Source organism: Polypterus senegalus, chromosome 9 (assembly GCF_016835505.1).
Source record: "Polypterus senegalus isolate Bchr_013 chromosome 9, ASM1683550v1, whole genome shotgun sequence".
NCBI lineage: Eukaryota > Metazoa > Chordata > Cladistia > Polypteriformes > Polypteridae > Polypterus > Polypterus senegalus.
The window spans coordinates 78,568,886-78,589,121 of record NC_053162.1 but is presented as its reverse complement, the minus strand read 5'-3'; the positions used below and the strand labels follow the sequence as shown (position 1 = coordinate 78,589,121).

Sequence of the window (20,236 nt, the reverse complement as noted above, 5' to 3'; positions counted from 1 at the left end):
GAATCTGCTTGTGGATTTAAGAGTAATGTTTTAACACAATCCCACGGAACTCCTCCACTCTAAACTCATCCAGCCTTCTGTCTCTAACTCCACCTTTCACTTGATTACCAATTTCCCCCTCAATATTACATCCTTTCCCCGTACTTAACAATAATGGCTCAGTTGTGGAAGCCTTTGTGGGATCTGTAATCACCCAGAACTTGACATGGAAGACCAACATAGATTCCTTCATTAAAAAAGATGCATCAGTCAATGTACTTCCTGTGACTGGAGCTACTGATTCAGCTCTACAAAGAAATCATCAAGTTTGTCCTAAGCTCGTCCATCAAAGTGTGGTTTGGATCAGTAGCTAAACATAGCAAGAACAGGCTATAATGAAGGTCTTCTAAACACCGGCACCAGCCTTCCCACCTTACAGGTCCTGTACTCTCCCAGAGTCATGAAATGGGCGGGGAAAATCATCACTGACACTTCACATCCAGGCCACAACTCTTCAAAACTCTCCCATCTGCCAGGTGTTATAGACTAAACTACAAAAATCAAGCTCACGCTTACAAATTGTTAATTCTGCTGTCTTTCCTTACACCGGGCAAGAAAATATCAATATTCTAATGGTTAGTTCAGTATTGTGTTCATAGGGATTACTTACACACTTTGAAATCAGTGTCCCTTGCAGTTCCTTACTTATCGGTGTGAGAAGCACACAACCCCGGATATATACCATTTTGATGTCTAGTTATGCAAAACTTCAAGATTTCTTGAGGTTACCCCCTATATATGGAACTCTAGAAACAAGAAAAAAAAGTAGGCCATTTTTGGACTATTTTGTGCAGATTAGAAGGACTTGAAGTTGTGCATGCCACATGAACCGACTCCAGGGTTTCACCCCCAATGGGATATGAGGGGTCAAAGTCCACCCTTTTCCCAAAAATTGTTGTTATATGCTATTTTAAGGGTGCAGATCACAAATATGATATTTTTAATATTTGATTCTTTATCAGTACCTAGCCCTCTTAAAAGACACTCCCAGAAGGTTAAAAATGACAACTTTCAAATGTAAGCATGTAAAGTATTGATTTGGACTATTTCAAGGTCAGTGCTTACAAATATGATATTTTTGATCCTTTACTGGGGATCTAACCCTCTACTGACTTCTATCAAAGAGTGAAAAAAGACAAACTTCTACAACAATCAAGAATATTTAGACTTAATACATTTCAATTGAAACATACATGTTCATATTTTGAATATTTCATGTAACTATTCTTATCTATCATGAAATAAATCATTACACTCCTTATGAACACCCTGAATTTGGGAGGAATACACTAATTCAGACTTTAATTTCTGCATTTACTGTACTGCCTAGCACTTTGTATGAACGTTTACATTCTTTTGTAATGTATTTATATCAAATGTCTACATATCAGCTGTATGCCTGGCATGTAACTAAATTTGGAAAGTCAAAATCCTTGTATGCTACCATGCTTAGCCAATAAATGTGATTCTGATAACAGTATTTCATGACATATTTTACAGTTAGGTCCATAAATATTTGGACAGAGACTTTTTTCTAATTTTGGTTCTGTACATTACCATAATGAATTTTAAATGAAACAACTCAGATGCAGTTGAAGTGCAGACTTTCAGCTTTAATTCAGTGGGTTGAACAAAAAGATTGCATAAAATGTGAGGCAACTAAAGCATTTTTTTAACACAATCCCTTCATTTCAGGGGCTCAAAAGTAATTGGACAAATTAAATAGCTGGAAATAAAATGTTCATTTCTAATACTTGGTTGAAAACCCTTTGCTGGCAATGACAGCCTGAAGTCTTGAACTCATGGACATCACCAGATGCGGGGTTTCCTCATTTTTAATGCTCTGCCTGGCCTTTACTACAGCGGCTTTCAGTTGCTGTTTGTTTGTGGGCCTTTCTGTCCGAAGTTTAGTCTTCAACAAGTGAAATGAATGCTCAATTGGGTTAAGATCAGGTGACTGACTTGGCCATTCAAGAATTTTCCACTTCTTTGCTTTAATAAACTTCTGGGTTGCTTTGGCTGTATGTTTTGGGTCACTGTCCATCTGTATCATGAAACGCCGCCCAATCAATTTGACTGCATTTAGCTGGATTTGAGCAGATAGTATGTCTTTGAACACCTCAGAATTCATTTGGCTGCGTATGTCCTGTGTCACATCATCAATAAACACTAGTGTCCCAGTGCCACTGGCAGCCATGCACGCCCAAGCCATCACACTGCCTCCACCGTGTTTTACAGATGATGTGGTATGCTTTGGATAATGAGCTGTTCCACACCTTCTCTATATTTTTTTCTTGCCATCATTCTGGTAGAGGTTGATCTTGGTTTCATCTGTCCAAAGAATGTTTTTCCAGAACTGTGCTGGCTTTTTTAGATGTTCTTTAGCAAAGTCCAATCTAGCCTTTCTATTTTTGAGGCTTATGAGTGGCTTGCACCTTGCAGTGTACCCTCTGTATTTACTTTCATGCAGTCTTCTCTTTATGGTAGACTTGGATATCGATATGCCTACCTCCTGGAGAGTGTTGTTCACTTGGTTGGCTATTGTGAAGGGGTTTCTCTTCACCATGGAAATGATTCTGTGATCATCCACCACTGTTGTTTTCCATGGACGTCCAGGTCTTTTTGTGTTGCTGAGATAACCAGTGCTTGCTTTCTTTCTCAAGATGTACCAAACTGTAGATTTTGCCACTTGTAATATTGTAGCAATTTCTTGGATGGGTTTTTTCTGTTTTCACAGCTTAAGGATGGCTTCTTTCACCTGCATGGAGAGCTCCATTGACCGCATGTTGTTTGTTCACAGCAAACTCTTCCACATGCAAGCACCACACCTCAAATCAACTCCAGGCCTTTTATCTGCTTAATTGATAAAGACATAACAACGGACTTACCCACACCTGCCCATGAAATAGCCTTTGAGTCAATTGTCCAATTACTTTTGAGCCCCTGAAATGAAGGGATTGTGTTAAAAAAATGCTTTAGTTGCCTCACATTGTTATGCAATCTTTTTGTTCAACCCACTGAATTAAAGCTAAAAGTCTGCACTTCAACTGCATCTGAGTTGTTTCATTTAAAATTCATTGTGGTAATGTACAGAACCAAAACTAGAAAAAAGCTGTCTCTGTCCAAATATTTATGGACCTAACTGTAGGTTCTGGTGATAATTCCTCCCATATAATTAACATTTCTCGGACTGCCTTCTTCCATCTCTGAAACATTTCTAGACTTCATCCTGTTCTTACGCAACATAGTACTGAAGTATTGGTTAATGGCCGAGTCACCTCACGTATTACTGTAATGCTATTCTATCTGGCATCCCACAAAAACGTATTCATTGTTTACAACTTCTTCAAAATTCTGCTGCCAGGTTAATAACCTGCTGTTCTAAATCCACTGAACATGTCACACCTACTATCTCTCAACCGCATTGGCTCCCTGTTCACTACTGAATACAATACAAAATTCCACTCTGAACATTTAAAGCTCTCCACAACCTCACTGATCTCCTCCAGACTTGCACTCCTCTCGCTCAATCAGATCCTCATCTGCAGCTCCACTGTCTGTACCACACGTCAGACTCAGTGCTCTGGGAGCTCAAGCGTCTCCAATTGTGCTCCTCAACTCATATACGTCAACTCGATTCGATAACACATTTTAAAACTGCCCTGAAAAACTTATCTTTTTAAACTGGCATGCCAATTGTGAATTTTACACTGTTACTGCCAGTTATCTTTGTTTGTTTGCCAATTATTGTTTTTGATTTATCATTCTCTTGTTTTAATTTTACTAATGTTGTTTAATTTTATTGTAAGGTGACCCTGAGTGCTAAGATTATTAAACGGGATTTTCTAATGGCCAAATATAACCAAAACAATTCTTCAGCCTTACCTATGAAATGTAATCCCCGGGATCTGGTTTGGAGCGTGCTGCGGTTTGTACAATCCCAAGCAGCACATTATTGATTACTGTACTTCACTCCACAGTAGTGCCACTCGCAATATGGCGGTGACGTTGACGTACGATGCTACTGGTCATGCGGCGTCTAGTAATTCTATGTCAATGATATACAGTATGTCTATGTTCTTTACCGCAATACTTCCTTAAACAATAACGACGACAACGCGTCAGTGCAGTCTCGTCACGTCCGGGATACGACCGACTTACGTAATATGATGTGACACCCCCATTGATATCTGAAGTCCAATGCGCTGTTGGAATACAACTCGAATAAAGTTACGCGTTCAAGATTTATTTTTAGGAATTGTGGGATTGAAATGGCGGCTTGCTACAATACATTTGTGGTACGTAAGGTTCTATTTGTGACAATTTTCGTTCATGTAACTGCGCAGTTTGACTTAAAACATTAACTTTTGGACATGTTTTTCTGTTTCCACGAGGCTACCTAAGAAGCTAGTCTTTCTGTGATGATAATTATGATCGCTTTCGTTTAATTTTGAAATATAACATAATCAAATCATCACTGAAGGTTTGAAAGTGTTGTTTGTAACTAGATATTTGTGTTCCTGTCGTAGTATATCAATAGTCAAATAGTAACTAGTTCATGTAGTTGGCTGTCTTTCTGTATTTATATGGAACTGACAGAACTATTCACATGTCAGTAATGTTGTGTTTGCTCAACGTGCATCAACTAGCATTTTGATTTGTTAATTCGTTTTTTTATCATAAATCTATATTCCTTACATAATGCTAATATAGTCCAGCTTCGTTTTTTGTATAGGTTTTCTGTTTATATACTTTTCAGTTGTTGATTAAAATGCTAATAATGTATATTCTTTTGCATTAATCATAGATTCTTCGTGGAGCTATAATCAGCCTAGAATAACCATTATGTCTGAACCATTATAGTTGGCATCGTTTCAATATTTTCCATTTAAACCGTTTCAGGTATGCTACATTGTGATTTTTTTTTAAGTTTATAAATGTATAAAAAAAATTACATTTGATTCTAAACTGACCTTTTTGGTTTGGTAGTTCGTCATTAAGATCTGTATACGGTCAAAGTTGTCTTTATTTCCAACCTGGGACCTCATGTGTAAAACTTGCTTAAGCTCGGAAACGTGCGTAAGCTATTTTCTTACACCAAAGTCGGGATTTATAAAACACGATCTTGGCGTGAAAATTTCCAAAATAGACGTTAGCTGCGGACCTCCAGAGCTCCACTCCATTGAATTTTTTGTCGCATTATATTATACGTCAGTGATAACACCTGGCTACACTACGGATAAGATAACGGTTGTGGGAGGGTTATCTGACCCACCTCAAAAAATGATTTTCGACCATCCATATGTCCTACACAAACATTCTGGTGTTAGTATTGTAACAGCTCCACTCGTAAAGACAATGAAGTGAACAGTAAGTCCCATTTCCTTGCTGATTTCAATGACCCATCAATCACAATCGAATGTTCTTGAACGAATTATAACACAGTCAATTGCTCTGTTCACTCAATACACCTTTCTTCAAAGTTAGCAGTAACACCTATTCATATCCTTGATACTTTTTACTAAAAAAGAAGTTTTTGCTGTGTATTATAACTGGCAATGACAGCTTTAGCTCTTTTGGAAGATATCACCTATAGCATGTTTGCCAGGAATCACAATGACTTTTTAACTCATAGTGATGCCTTGCATAAAACCAGATTTAGACTTCTAGAGCTGTCCTGTTAGGTTTGGGTACTGAATTTGAACCTACATTATGGAGACCATCATGCACAAATCATGTGACCCCTGCTCTGTAACAAGTTTTTACCTCCTTAGTGTTATTTACATAGAATTCCTAATCTGAATCATGCTTGTTGTAAACGCAGAGGATTTTAACAGCCATAGGGTACTTGGCGATGACACTTTTCAACACAAACTGGCTGACCAGTCAGTAATCTCGTACTCGCCCCCAGCTGTGTGTGTATATGTCTGTATGGGAGGTATACTTAAGATGTTACCCAGATGCATGCAATATTCTTATTGTCAGGGTGAGTAAACTGAGATTTAAAGGTAATTCATATTCCTAATGTAATCTGTTCAATTTACTGCTATGATAATGGCTCCATCACAGAATGAATTTGCCTTTGAAAACAGAAAACATTTTCATTCAATTAATATACAACTAATATGTGACTCTCAAATTTGCCTGACTACCAATGTAGCGTGGCTCAATACACGATTCCTTTATTATATCAACTAGTAGTATGGGATGCAGACTTAAGAGTCATCACCCATGTGATGGTTGGCTTCTTGGCAAGTAAGCTTATTTGATTGGACTGCATTTAAGTTTACAAACAATTTGTATAATCTATCATTCAGGCGATAATTGGTAAACCAAAAGAGTTAAGATACTTTAAAATGGAAGGCACTCCAGCACATAATCAGCGATAGAACAGACCATTGGTTCATTCATGTTTGGGCTCATTGGGCAGCACAAAACTGTACAGTCCCACAAAGGTTTGCCACATTTGTGATGGCTTTGTGATAGCACAGAAATATGGATGGCCTCTGGACATCAACACAATTACAATTTCAAGACATCTTGATGTTGTATGTTGAGTGTAGAGAGTCTTGTATTGCAGCATTAACAATTACTGCATGCAGCCTGCTTCTACTCATACTGTGTACTGACGATGGCCTGGGCATTGCATAATGGCATGTTGCCATTACTGCCTCCAATCAGCTGCTCCCACTTTTGTTTTTATTTATTTTTTCTTTTATCTATGATTTTCACAGTGTGGCCAGCAAAAGGAATGTTTTTGCAATTGTCTACTTCAATCGGCAACACCTCAGGTTCATGTACACTTTAGTTTCCATTTCTGAGTCAGAAAAATGAGCAAATTTATATGCTGTATTCGGTTACTTGCAGGTGGTGATGGGAGTGTCTAATAGGATGTGCATGCACACATAGTTTTAAGTTGATTTATAAAAAAACATGGCCTGGCACATGGCATACAGATTTAATAAATCCATTTTTTGTGTGGGTGCACCTTTTTTTTATTTTATTTATTTATTTATTTATTTTTTTAAAAACCTATTAAGCATAAGCAAAATTGTACTAAGGAACCTAAGCAAAGTTTTATACGTGATGCCCCAGATCTCCAATTTAATTGTTTAACTTTTTTGTGAAAAGTAATCTTCTTGAGTCATTTGACATACATGTTTATTTCTTATAAGGACTAAACACACATTTTTGGGAATGGAAGTGGATGCCTGTTTGCATCGGCTGGAAGGCAGTGACCCAAATGAACAAGTAGGGGGGTTGGTTGTGCGCAAAAAGAGTGCTGCAGCTGAGCAGCATATATTTCGAGCCCCAACTCCCCGAACCTCTCTGCTGGGTCTTGATTTGCTGGCTGCACAGAAACGCAAAGACAGAGAGGAGAAAAATAAACAGGAGGAATTGGAGGAGAAGTGGAAAAAGAAATCCAAGGTGTCCTCATACCGTGATTGGGAAGAAGGCCAAGAAGACTCTAGCTCAGATGAAGAGAATGACAACAAAGATGTGGTAGACAACAGAAGGGAAAGGTAATCTCTGTAATTAAATTACTGCGCTGTATCAGTTCAGTTTAAAAGTATAGCTGGTTTTAATATGTAAAATGATTATATTGGACAGATTAATATATATATATATATATATATATAAAATCATGCCTACTTTTTACAGCCTTTTAGGAGTTGCTAGTTGCTAGTTTTTGTGCCTTTGGCTTTAAAATAATAATTAGGTGGGTGGGATTCATCTTACACATTCATTTATTGTGCTCTGTTTTGGTGTAAGCAGTAGTTTACCAGAATTCATAATTTTACAGTCCTTTTCTTGCATTCAAAACATGACAGTGCTGTTTCAGTCTGGGTAAATTGGTTTTAGCATTTTATTTTTAAAAGTATACTGTTGTGGCAGATGCCTTTATTCTGTTGGTAGAAAAAGTTGTAAAAAGCTACTTATGTTTTTTATTTTATAACAAAAGCATTGCATAACCTTTAACAGTGGATTTGGTTTTAGAAATTTACTTGCCTTGCATTAGTAATCTACAGAATAGCAATTCCAGTTCTTTTAATTTCTAAACAAATAATTTTAGGTTTTAATAGCAGATTTTTACTGGATTATTCTAATTAAATTAATCTTTATGTTTTAGAAAATATAGAGTTACAGGTTCAGAGACCCCCTCAAATCCTGGAGGTGTTAGTGAGGAATTCAGACAAAGACACCAGAAGAGGGAGCGAGATCGTAGAGAACATGGAGTTTATGCTTCATCCAAGGAAGATAAAAAACGAGAGCGAGAGAAAACCAGAGAACGTGAACGGAGCCATCGAAGTGAACGAGGTGAAGTAAACATAAAACTAGGATTCATTCTTTGGGGAAAAAATGCGTATTGAATTGTTCAGCTTCACATAAATTTTTTTAATTACAATACCAGATGGGTAATTTTGTTGGCACCAGGTTTCCCTTTTTAATTAAAGTTTCTTTCACCTTCTATAGGTTTTCTTCTTTCTTTATGGTGGGTAAATGGTTTTGTTCATAGATATTAGTTTTTTTGCACCTGTTCTGTTTCTGAACCACTTTATGCAGTAAAGGATCTCAATGACACCTACTGTAATAAGCGATACACTTTTACACATACTCCCAGTGAGCCACAGGAGCATCTACAATGAACCTGCCTGACAGCATATCTTTTGAAGGCAGTGTTATGTTTAGGATATGATATTTTTCAGGCCCAGATTAATTTAACTTAGTAGGTTTTTCCAAATTAATAACTTGCCCATTCTCAGTCTGCTGTAAGTAGTACTAGAAGAAAAAGTAGTAGTACTGTTGTGACATTTATAGACTACAGTGAAATTCGTGGTTGCATGTCCAACCAACATACAACATGCCACTGTCAAGTGTTACAATAAACAACTTCATCTTATTTAATTAATAGCACAAATTGTCTTTTATCATCTTCTTCTTTCGTCTGCTTCCATTTAGGGATCACCACAGCGGATCATCTGTCTCCATCTATCCCTGTCTTCTACCATACCAATTGCCTTCATGTCCCACGTCGCCACATCCACAAACCTACCCTCAACATTATTTTCCAGATATGTCTCTCATCTGCATGTTCCCAAACCATGTCAGTCTAGCTTCCCTAACTTGTGGCTTCATGTATAAACGGTGCGTGCGCACAAACATGTTGCGTACTCCCGTTTCCACACTGTATAAAGCCTAAACTTGGCGTAAAGCCACTCACATTTTCACGGTAGCTCATACCCTGGCGTATGCAAGTTCTCCGCTCGGTTTTGCAAACTGGCGGCACCATGCATCAAAGCAGTGTTACTGTTCCAGTGTGGTTACCATTTCTTTTTTAGATCCACATCCCTGACACGGCTTTATCATATACACTGAAACTGACTACATATTGTTTATTAGTTTAAGGCATCCAATTGTAATTAACCTGTAACAATATAATGGTCCAGGGAATAGCCAAAGTATTCTAAAGACCATTGCTGCTTTAGTGTTGTTACTCTCACTGCACCTTCTTTTTCTTCTTTCAGCTGCTCCCATTAGGGCTTGCCACAGCGGATCATCTTTTTCCATATTGCTCTCACTGCACCACTCGGAGTATTTATGTCACTGTATCTGAGTGGGGAATCACAGCTCAGCAGCTGATTGGAAAGAGAATTATCGGTATACAGCATCAAGCACACACTGTCTTACCCATGCTGCCTATTGAACTGCTCTCATATGGCAAACGCTTCAGTGCCTTTCCTCGCAGTTTGGAAACAGTTTCATCCCAAAAACTATAAATGCACTCAATCAGTCCATCAAGTGATCCTTGTAGATCTGTTTGTACTTATTAATACAATCATCTCACTGTAAACTTACGGTACAGTTATGCAGCAAAATATGTTTATTATATTATACAGATAAAACTTTAACTTCATTTAAATAATCAATATTGTTAATAATTAAACATTTGAGGACACGGTGCCACAGCGCTAGCGGGGAACTGGCTCTCTGTTTACGGATTGTTCCTGCCTCGCGTTGTATTCTTCTAAACATGTACTACAGAGATATTTTAGTTTTCCTTAACGTCTATTACAGAGCTGATTGTGTGGCCATTGGGTATTTGGAGAAAGAAAACTTAGGACAGGAATTAGGGGTTAGTATGTTTGAAAGAGACAGTACTGCTGCAATAAATTATTTCATCAAAGGTCGAGCATGGCAAAGCAAGCATTTTGCGTGAGGCAGGAACAATCACTGCGCCACCGTGTTCCCATGTTTAATAACATGAAAATGATATCACCTATACATCTCAATATTTAAATTTTTCAGAGAGCCGTAATATTACGAATGTAATGGATTCTGTGTCCTGTCGGAGGAAGAGAAAGCCTGGAAGCACATAGTGATTCACACGCATAGAGCACATAGAATATCAAATACAAAACAAAGCATTTAATGTGCTACTTTAGTTCCGATGGGATTTGAGAAACTAGTAAATTAAACAATTTTAAGATGAAATTTATGATCTACTTTAATCTATACTAATTAAAGGCAAAGCACTCACTCATCACTAATTCTCCAACTTCCCGTGTAGGTAGAAGGCTAAAAGTTGGCAGGCTCATTCCTTACAGCTTACTTACAAAAGTTGGGCAGGTTTCATTTCGAAATTCTACGCGTTATGGTCATAATTGGAGCCTATTTTTCTCTATATACTATAATGGACGTTAACTCGACGGCCGTGGGGGGCGGAGCTGCGTGTGACATCATCACGCCTTCCACGTAATCACGTGAACTGACTGTGACCACAGTACTTAGAAAAGAAGGAAGAGGTCCCAACAGTAAAACAGTGGAGAACCCGTGGATTAAATAAAAAGGCTGCTTCATTGGCGAAGCAAGAAAAAACGATGTCCTTATATGGCGTTTGTTTTTAAAACAGTGGAGAAGCTGTGTAAAGGCTGCTTCACAAAAAAACAGCGGAGCGCCTTATATGGGCAGGCAGTCAGCCAAAGAAGGGAATCGATAAATAACTATAATCGTAATAAAGGAACAAAAAATAGTGGAGAACCCGCAAATTAAATAAAGGAAATGGGTACTTGAACAGTAAACTAAGTCTAAAATAGGTACACAATAACTATAACAATCATAATAAACAAACAATAAAACAGTAGAGAACCGCAAAGCAAGGAGAAAGGACAGACTTATATGGCGTTCGTTTATAATACAGCGAAGAAGCTGTGTAAAGGCTGCTTCACAAAATAGCTGTGGAGCGCCTTATATGGGCAGGCAGTCAGGCAAAGAAAGGGAATCAAATAACTATAATCGTAATAAACAAACAAAACAACAGCAGAAAAGCCACAGATTAAATAAATGTAAATAATAGTATGCTTACAACGGTTGACAGAGGCCGAATGTCACTTCAACACAAATCCTGCAAATACTAATGTCATTGAAACAAACCATGAAACTCAAACCGATTATGACAGCAGCAATCCAAGCTGTGAGATTTGTGACAATATTGCTTTTCACATGGCCAACTGTACGTTGCATGCTCAAGAGTAAGCTCAGTGCACAACTTGGTCATATTACAACCGGAGGGCTGACCTGACAACGTGGCATACAAAGAGATCCTTAACAAATAATTATTGGTATATTTTCCCTCAGTTTAAAAAGGTTTAATTTTCTTCTTAATAAAAATTTTAAAGCAGTACTTACGCTAAGCTGGTATTTTGCTATATATATATATATATATATATATATATATATATATATATATATATATATATATATATATATATATATATATATATACACAGTATTTAAAATTTAAATAGAACTTGAACAAATACAATAGTTCATAATACCCACGCAGCACTAAGTGCACGTAAGATTACGAGTCATCCGTTTTAACAAGCAGCATATTGCACTGATACTGAAATAGCCTGCCCATTTAATTATTTAGGAATGGATAGGTAAATTAAGATTTTGTACAAATAATGTTTTAAATTTTTCTTCCTCAGTGGATTCTGGCACCCCCAGCAACAGCTCCTCGCACCCCAAAGGAGATATGTGTATATAGATAGATATAGAGATATAGATATATAGATATATATATATAGATATATATATAGATATATATAGATATATAGATATAGATATATATAGATTATATAGATATATCTAGATATAGATATATATAGATTATATAGATAGATAGATATAGGTGTATGTAAATGTGTGTCTGTATATATACACTGTGTGCACAATTATTATTCAAGTGAGTATTTTGACCATATCATCATTTTTAATGCGTATATTCCAACTCCAAGCTGTATTAACTTGAATGCTTATTGGATTTAAGCACGTCAGGTGATGTGTATTTGTGTAATGAGGGAGGGTGTGGCCTAAGGAGATCAACACCCTATATCAAGGTGTGCAGAATTATTAGGCAGCTAGTTTTCCTCAGGCAAAATGGGCCAAAAGAGATTTAACTGACTCTGAAAAGTCAAAAATTGTAAAAAGTCTTTCAGAGGGATGCAGCACTTTTGGAATTGCTAAGATATTGGTGTGTGATCACAGAACCATCAAACATTTTGTTGCAAATAGTCAACAGGGTCGCAAGAAACGTGTTGAGAACAAAAGACGAAATTAGCTGCCAAAGATTTGAGAAGAATCAAGCGTGAAGCTACCAGGAACCCATTATCCTCCAGTACTTTCATATTCCAGAGCTGCAACCTACCTGGAGTGCCCAGAAGTACAAGGTGTTCAGTGCTCAAAGACATGGCCAAGGTAAGGAGGGCTGAAACCCAACCACCGCTGAACAAGAAACATAAGTTGAAACGCGTCAAAACTGGGCCAAGAAATATCTGAAGACAGATTTTTTTCAAAGGTTTTCTGGACCGATGAGATGAGAGTGACTCTTGATGGACCAGATGGATGGACCTGTGGATCAGTAATGTGCACAGAGCTCCACTCCAACGTGGAGGTGGGGTACTGGTATGAGCTGGTATTTTTAAAGATGAGCTAGTTGGACCTTTTTGCATTGAAGATGAACTCAAAATCAACTCCCAAACCTACTGCCAGTTTTTCGAAGACACTTTCTTCAAACAGTGATACAGGAAAAAGACCATGATTTTTATGCAGGCCAATGCTCCATCACTTGCATCGAAGTTCTCCACTGCGTGGCCAGCCAGTAAAGGCCTTAAAGATGAAGGAATAATGACATGGCCCCCCTTCCTCATCTGACCTAAACCCTATCGAGAACTTGTGGGCACTTCTTAAATGCTAGATTTACAGGGGAGAAAAACAATACACCTCTCTGAAGAGTGTCTGGGAGGCTGTAGTCACTGCTCCACAAAAGCTGATCGTCAACAGATCAAGAAACTGACAGACTCCATGAATGGAAAGGCTTATGACTGTTATTGGAAAGAAGGGTGGCTATATTGGTCATTGATTGATTTATTTTTTTGAAATGTCAGAGATGTTTATTTGTAAATTTTGAGGTGTTTGTTTATTATTCTCACTATAACAGATGAAAATAAACAAGTGAGATGGGAAAATTTTCATTTTTCCTTTAATTGCATAATAAATCTGCACACTAATAGTTGCCTAATAATTGTGCAAACATATGTATTCCCCTGATGATGTTCACACTCACATTTCCGTTGTGAAACATTCAGGTTTCAGGTTTATTAACATTTTGGATTGACTGATAGCACTGTGTTTGTTCCATATTAAAATTAATCCTCAAAAATACAACTTGCCTAATAATTGTGCACACAGTGTGTGTGTATATATATATATATATATATATATATATATATATATATATATATATTGTCAGGGATGCCAGGGGCTATGACCCGGCCGGGACGCCAGGAGGGACCGGAAGAGGGTCAGAGCCCGCCTGACCACGTGGGGTTCGCCTTCCGGGTTGCTTTGGGAGCCACGGGTCAAGGGCTTGGAAGCTCTTCCCTGTAGGGGCCCGTGGCCACCGCCAGGACGCCCCAATGCCTTGGGGATTTGTTTCCCCAGCACTCCTGCCACACCAGGAAGTGCTGGGGGGAAGACTTTGGACGGTGCCCGGGGAGCAGCCGGGAGGACAGCCGACACTTCCGCCACGCTGGGGCGTGGCCAGAAGATTGCCGGGAGCACCTGGGGCTCATCCGGGTCCTCCATAAAAGGGGCCGTCTCCCGTCATTCAGGGCTGGAGTCGGGTGGAAGGAGGACGGCTGTGGAGAGTGGAGGCGGCCCAAGAAAGGCATTGTGGCCAGGACTTTTGAGTGTTTGGGGTTTTGTGCACGTGACTGGGTCTTTGTGACCAAGGAACTGGGGTCTTAGTGACCGTAATATATTTGTAAATATTTTGTAAATAAACGTGTGGTGGTGTCAAAACAATATGTCCGCCTGTCTGTGCCCGGGTACCGTTCACAATATATATATATATATATATATATATATATATATATATATATATATATATATGCCAGCAACAGTCATGACAATGACAAAACAATTACATTGTCAATCATGTTACATTATTGTTAAAATGTTTCCTTTTCTTTTTCATTACTTCTTTAACACACTACTTCTCTGCTGCAAAGCGCGGGTATTTTGCTATATATGCATATGTATATATGTGTATATGTATATATATGTATATGTATATATATATGCATATATATATATACTGTATATATGTATGTGTGTGTGTCTGTGTCTATATATATATATGACAGCAACACTCATATCAGTGACAAAACAATTACATTAACAATCATCTTACGTTATTTGTAAAATGTTTCCTTTTCTTTTTTTCATAACTTCTTTAACACACTACTTCTCCGCTGCGAAGCGCGGGTGTTCTGCTAGTACACTAATAAAAGGCAAAGCCCTCACTGACTCATGACTAATTCTCCAACTTCCCATGTAGGTAGAAAGCTGAAATTTGGCAGGCTTATTCCTTACAGCTTACTTATAAAAGTTAAGCAGGTTTCATTTTGAAATTCTACACGTAACGGTCGACAATGTCCGGCATGTTGAACTTTCTTATTTATGGGCCCATCTTCAAGAAATTTGGTACACGGGTTCCCAACGCTAACTGAATCCTACTTACGTACATATATACGTCCAATACCTGCAGCTCGGTCACCGTGTGAGGTGTCGTTATTTCCCCCATCCCAACGCCTCCCACGTTGTTAGCTGCCTGCTTATATAAGACCGTCTGTCGCTCCGGTCTCTACATTCTCTTCCTTGCTTCGCCACAACATTCATGTCTCCCTACTGATAACTACAGCCTTTTTGTTTAATCCACGGCTTCTCCACTGTTTTATTGTTTGTTTATTACAATTATAGTTATTGTATAGGTATTTTAGGCTTACTTTACATTTCTCAGGTACCCATTTCCTTTATCATTCCAACCCCCATTACCATGTCTATCGAGGTGATCACTATTGATCAAAGAACTGTCATTAACCGAGTGGTTTCCATGCCCGGAGATGGCACCTACCTTTTCCATTCACTTTGTTACATATTGCACAGCCATATCAGGCTCACTCTTGACATCCGGAGGAATATTGTGTCTTACGTATTGAATGACTGGGACAGGTTCAAGGTGTGGACTGATGACGGTACAGGAGATAATTATTCTACACAGGAGCACTAGAAGAGTGAAATGCTTAAGCCCTTCACCTATGGTTCTGCATGTGAGTTGATGGTTGCCGCTGAATTGGTAGGTTGTCGCTTTCAAGTGTACCGAAATAGCCAAACATTTTACAACTTTCGACAACCGCCAATGCCTCTTAAACATTTTAGATTCAAAGGTGATGATTTCAGTATTGGACACTTTGAGGTTTATGAATGTTTAACGATTTTATCGATGAAACCGGTTGTGTGCTTACAACGCTTGACAGATGCCGAATGTCACTTCAACACATATGTGTGTGTGTGTGTGTGTATATATATATATATATATATATATATATATATATATATACACACACAGTCTTTTAATCGAGCAACTGTTGCTGGGGTGCCAGAATCCATGAAGGAAGAAAAATGAAAAACATTATTTGTACAAAATCTTAATTTTTTTATCCATTCCTAAATAATTAAATGAGCAGGCTATTTCGTATCAGTGCAATACGCTGCTTGTTAAAACGGATGACTCCCGCTCTTACGTGCAAGTCTGCATGGATATTATGAACTATCGTTTCTGTTCAAGTTCTATTTAAATTTTAAATAGAAGGAATTTTTATTTAGTCGACAGAATATTATTCCGGAATAAATCAACTCAAACCTTAAATAACTTAACTCCATAAAAATATATCCTGTCTAAATTGTACAAGTTAGAAATTAAGTAAACGTTAAAAGAACAAACATTCAAATTTCTTTACTCTTATGTAATTTTATATAAAAAATAAACTTAAATTTTAAATATCCCAAAAGGTTTTTCTCTCCATAAAAATATATCCTGTCAAAATTATACAAATTCAAATATGAACATGGTGCATAACAAAACCTGGAAATATAAATAAAATTTGTTCTTTTCAGCAATAACAAATCAAATCATTCAGTTGTCTTTGCTCATATGTCATTTTATCAGAGCTGGACGCTGGCATCTTTTTTTGGCAACAAGTTTGTTTATGTTTGGTGTGAGGTTCTGTGTTGTGGAGATTCTCAGGATGGACTGCAGGTGCTCATCAGTGAGGCGACTCCTGTGTGCTGTTTTGTTAGTCTTCATCACTGAGAAGAGCTACTCAGACAGATATATGGTACCAAACATACACAATGTTCGAGCCGCATGTAGACAGAGCTGGAGCATTTCTGCGGGAATGGAGTGAATAAACTGTGCGGGCCGTGCAGTATTGTACTTTGCCTTCAGTGTGCCATTACACTGCAGCTCAATCACCTCCATCTGAATCTGCACAGGTGCAGTTTCCACATCGACGACAAATGGGTTGCGAAACAACTCAAAATTCTTTTTTTTGTTCTTCAAAGCCACCAAAGCGCCATGCGAACTCAGTGCGCAGTGCACTCAGTTTATCAGCAAAGTGCGTATTTGGGAACACCGTTGTGCCGACTTGGTTCAACATTACTTGGCAACAGGGAAAGTGGGGCAAGTTGCACTGGTGCATTTGTGTCTCCCATAAAAGTAGCTTCACTTGAAATCACTTTGTGATTTTGCACGGGTAAAAACGTCTGCTGAAGTGTCAGATTCTTCTTTAACTCTTCTGCTTTCTGTATCTTGTGCATTGCATTCAGGTCTTTCAGGTTATCTTGATGTTTTGTCTCATAGTGCCGTCTTAGATTAAATTCTGTAATTACAGCCACATTAGCTCCACAAATGAGACACACGGGTTTACCGACAATGTCAGTAAACATATACTCAGCCTCCCATCGGTTTTTAAAGGCTCTATGTTCAGAATCACCTTTTCTCTTCGGCATCGTGTGGGCTAGCTTCGCAATAACTTGCAGCATCATAAGCTAGACTTGATTAACGTAAGTGTTGGCAAGGCAGCTGAAGCGCTGCATTATGGGATCTGTAGTTTATTGTGTTACCAGCGCTTCATATCCCTGGGCCATTAATAACAATAATACAGTATATAAAATGATCTCGCTGGCCGGATATAATTACACGCCGGGCCGGATGTGGCCCGTGGGCCTTCAGTTTGACACATATGGACTAAATAGAACTTGAAAAGAAATATTCAAATGTGATTGCGCAATTCAGATCGAGTTGACGCGCACTACAGTACATCAAGCCCGCGTGCTATTGTGGTTTTGCCTGTGTGCCTTAATAAGTTACCCTCCCCTCGCTCTTACTTTTTTACCGTTCATCTAATGAATACACTGAGTATGGCTTTACCAAAACAATCATTGATCGAAAATAAAGTATCCATTATTCATAAAGCTTCAATTGGTGATCTGTCTTTCTGCGTTAACTGCATATTTTTTCATACGTCTCAAACCAAGGGGATGCGAGGCTAAAATGAATTGAGAAGCGCGCGTACATACTTAGTGCATCACCTCTCGGGAATCGAACCTCGGACGTCGGCGCTTGAGGCGAAGCCTCTACTATTGCGCCACAGCGTGCGGTTTGTCCATTTGAGCGTAGCAGTGTAATTCGGTTTTTGTCCAGCACTCTTTGGAACTGTTGCTTTTGTCTGCGACTCGCGCCAGTTCACGTGAGCCGCTGAATATGGTTTTATATGTCACTCGCTCGCTTCTAATTGTTTCGCTGCCTTCTTAATTATATATTGCATGTTTTCTTCAGTGCTTTTTGTAGCTCTTCCTGGTTTTCTACGTAATGCGTGATTACGTGATAGGCGTGATGATGTCACACGAAACTCCTCCCCCCACGGCTTTCGAGCTCAACTCCATTACAGTAAATGGAAAAAAATAGCTTCTAGTTATGACCATTATGCATAGAATTTCGAAATGAAACCTACCCAACTTTTGTAAGGAAGCTGTAAGGAATGAGCCTGCCAAATTTCAGCCTTCTACCTATACGGGAAGTTGGAGAATTAGTGATGAGTCAGTGAGTCAGTCGGTGAGGGCTTTGCCTTTTATTAGTATAGATATATACACATATATATATATATATATATATATATATATATATATATATATGACGGCAACACTCATAACAGTGACAAATCAATTACATTGACAGTCATGTTACATTATTTTCAAAATGTTTCCTTTTATTTTTTCATTACTTCTTTAACACACTACTTCTCCGCTGCAAAGCGCGGGTATTTTGCTATTCACAAAATAAACTACGTTATTAAAGTGGAAATTTCGAGATTAAAGTTGACATTGCGTGCTTTCTTTCCCCACTGTGTGCCTATTTTTTTTTTCCTCTGTATCCTAATAAGCTTTAATATGACACTCAGACAGTGGGCTGCAACTTGCCTTTCCACGGCGACTTTGATATCTAATAACTTCTTTTTTTATTTTGAACGCTGTGCGACTTTGTGAACTTGAGCTTTCGAGTTTTTCCGACACTCTATATCACTCAATCATCTTCCTTTTGTTGTTTATACCACATTTTAAACCAAGAAATAGTACATTTTTCCTTGCCTCCACTTGGTATTTGCTGAATTTCTTCTATTTTCCCCCATGCTTTTGCCATTGTCTTTTCACAGAAGGCTGAGCTTAAGGGCTATTTATATTGATTTGCATATTCAAAGAGGCATAATTCTGGGAGCAGTTGGGGCAGGACAGCAGGCGCGTGCACGTGCATTACTTTTCACACTGAACAGGATTTATGGAGTGGAAGAATGTGGAAGTTGGCGTTCACACAGATTTATGCATCTGGATTTTTTTTGTGCGTAAGCACATTTCCGCTATTGTGCTTATGTCATGTTATAGTGTGAATTCTACGCACGACGTTATGCATGAGGTCCCAGGTCACCAAACTGTCGTACCTGTGCTGTCTCTCTAATATACTCCTTTCTAATCCTGTGTACCCTTGTCACTCTGAGTGAAAATAGTAGCATCTGCAGCTCTGCCACATCCAAGCTCTGCCTTTTGCCTTTTTGTCAGTGCCACCATCTCCAAACCATACAACATGACTGGTCTCCGTACCTTTTTATAGACCTTCCCTTTCACTCTTGCAGCTCTCTTCTATCACAAATCACTCTTCTCCACCCAGTTCACCCTGTCTGCTCTGTATTGTTCGTTTCTCAGCCACTCTCCCTGTTGCTCTTGACTGATCTGGTATGGACATTTTGTTTCTCATCTCTATGTTTGATTTGGCAAAGGGTTTTATGTCGGATGCCTACCTGACACAACCCTCTCCAAATTACCTGGGCTCAGGACCGACACTAAGACTGCATTGACTTGTGCAACTCTTGTGGCTGGGTTACAAATGGTTTGTTACCTGATCTTCAGTTATACTTTCTGTTTCTTAAACCTTGAAAAAATCCAGAAAAAAACTTCTACTGATGGAAAGTGCCCAATATATCCATCTAAGAGATAGTCGCTACATACTTATGTCACCGTTACTACTTCCTATTCATCTGGACTTAGCACTTAGCTAGTTTCTCATTACATTTAAAAATAATCAACTAAATTATTGTATAGCTTATACTGTTGTTCTGTTCAGTGCTCCTGTAATAAAAAATGAAGATTAATATTCTTGAATCTCTTAACAACAGAGTGGTTCACAGGAGAAATGTAAGCCAGACACAAAGCCATTGTAGACTTCAGTTGCCAAACT

At 38.4% G+C, this 20,236-nt stretch overlaps 1 protein-coding gene across 3 annotated transcripts in view; it reads left to right on the top strand.

The window, feature by feature from the left end:
* The first annotated feature begins 4,224 nt into the window (after nt 1-4,224).
* dhx38 (DEAH (Asp-Glu-Ala-His) box polypeptide 38) overlaps nt 4,225-20,236 on the top strand; it is a 122,485-nt gene continuing 106,473 nt past the window's right edge. The window contains exons 1-4 of one of the 3 annotated variants that reach the window (XM_039763329.1): nt 4,250-4,337; nt 4,847-4,941; nt 7,215-7,562; nt 8,171-8,358. In XM_039763329.1, coding sequence (XP_039619263.1) covers nt 7,237-7,562; nt 8,171-8,358 — 514 coding nt within the window. In that variant the 5' untranslated portion in view covers nt 4,250-4,337; nt 4,847-4,941; nt 7,215-7,236. Of the gene's footprint in view, nt 4,338-4,503; nt 4,523-4,846; nt 4,942-7,214; nt 7,563-8,170; nt 8,359-20,236 lie in introns of those variants that run through there. The other 2 variants (XM_039763330.1, XM_039763328.1) reach the window with 2 other exon arrangements.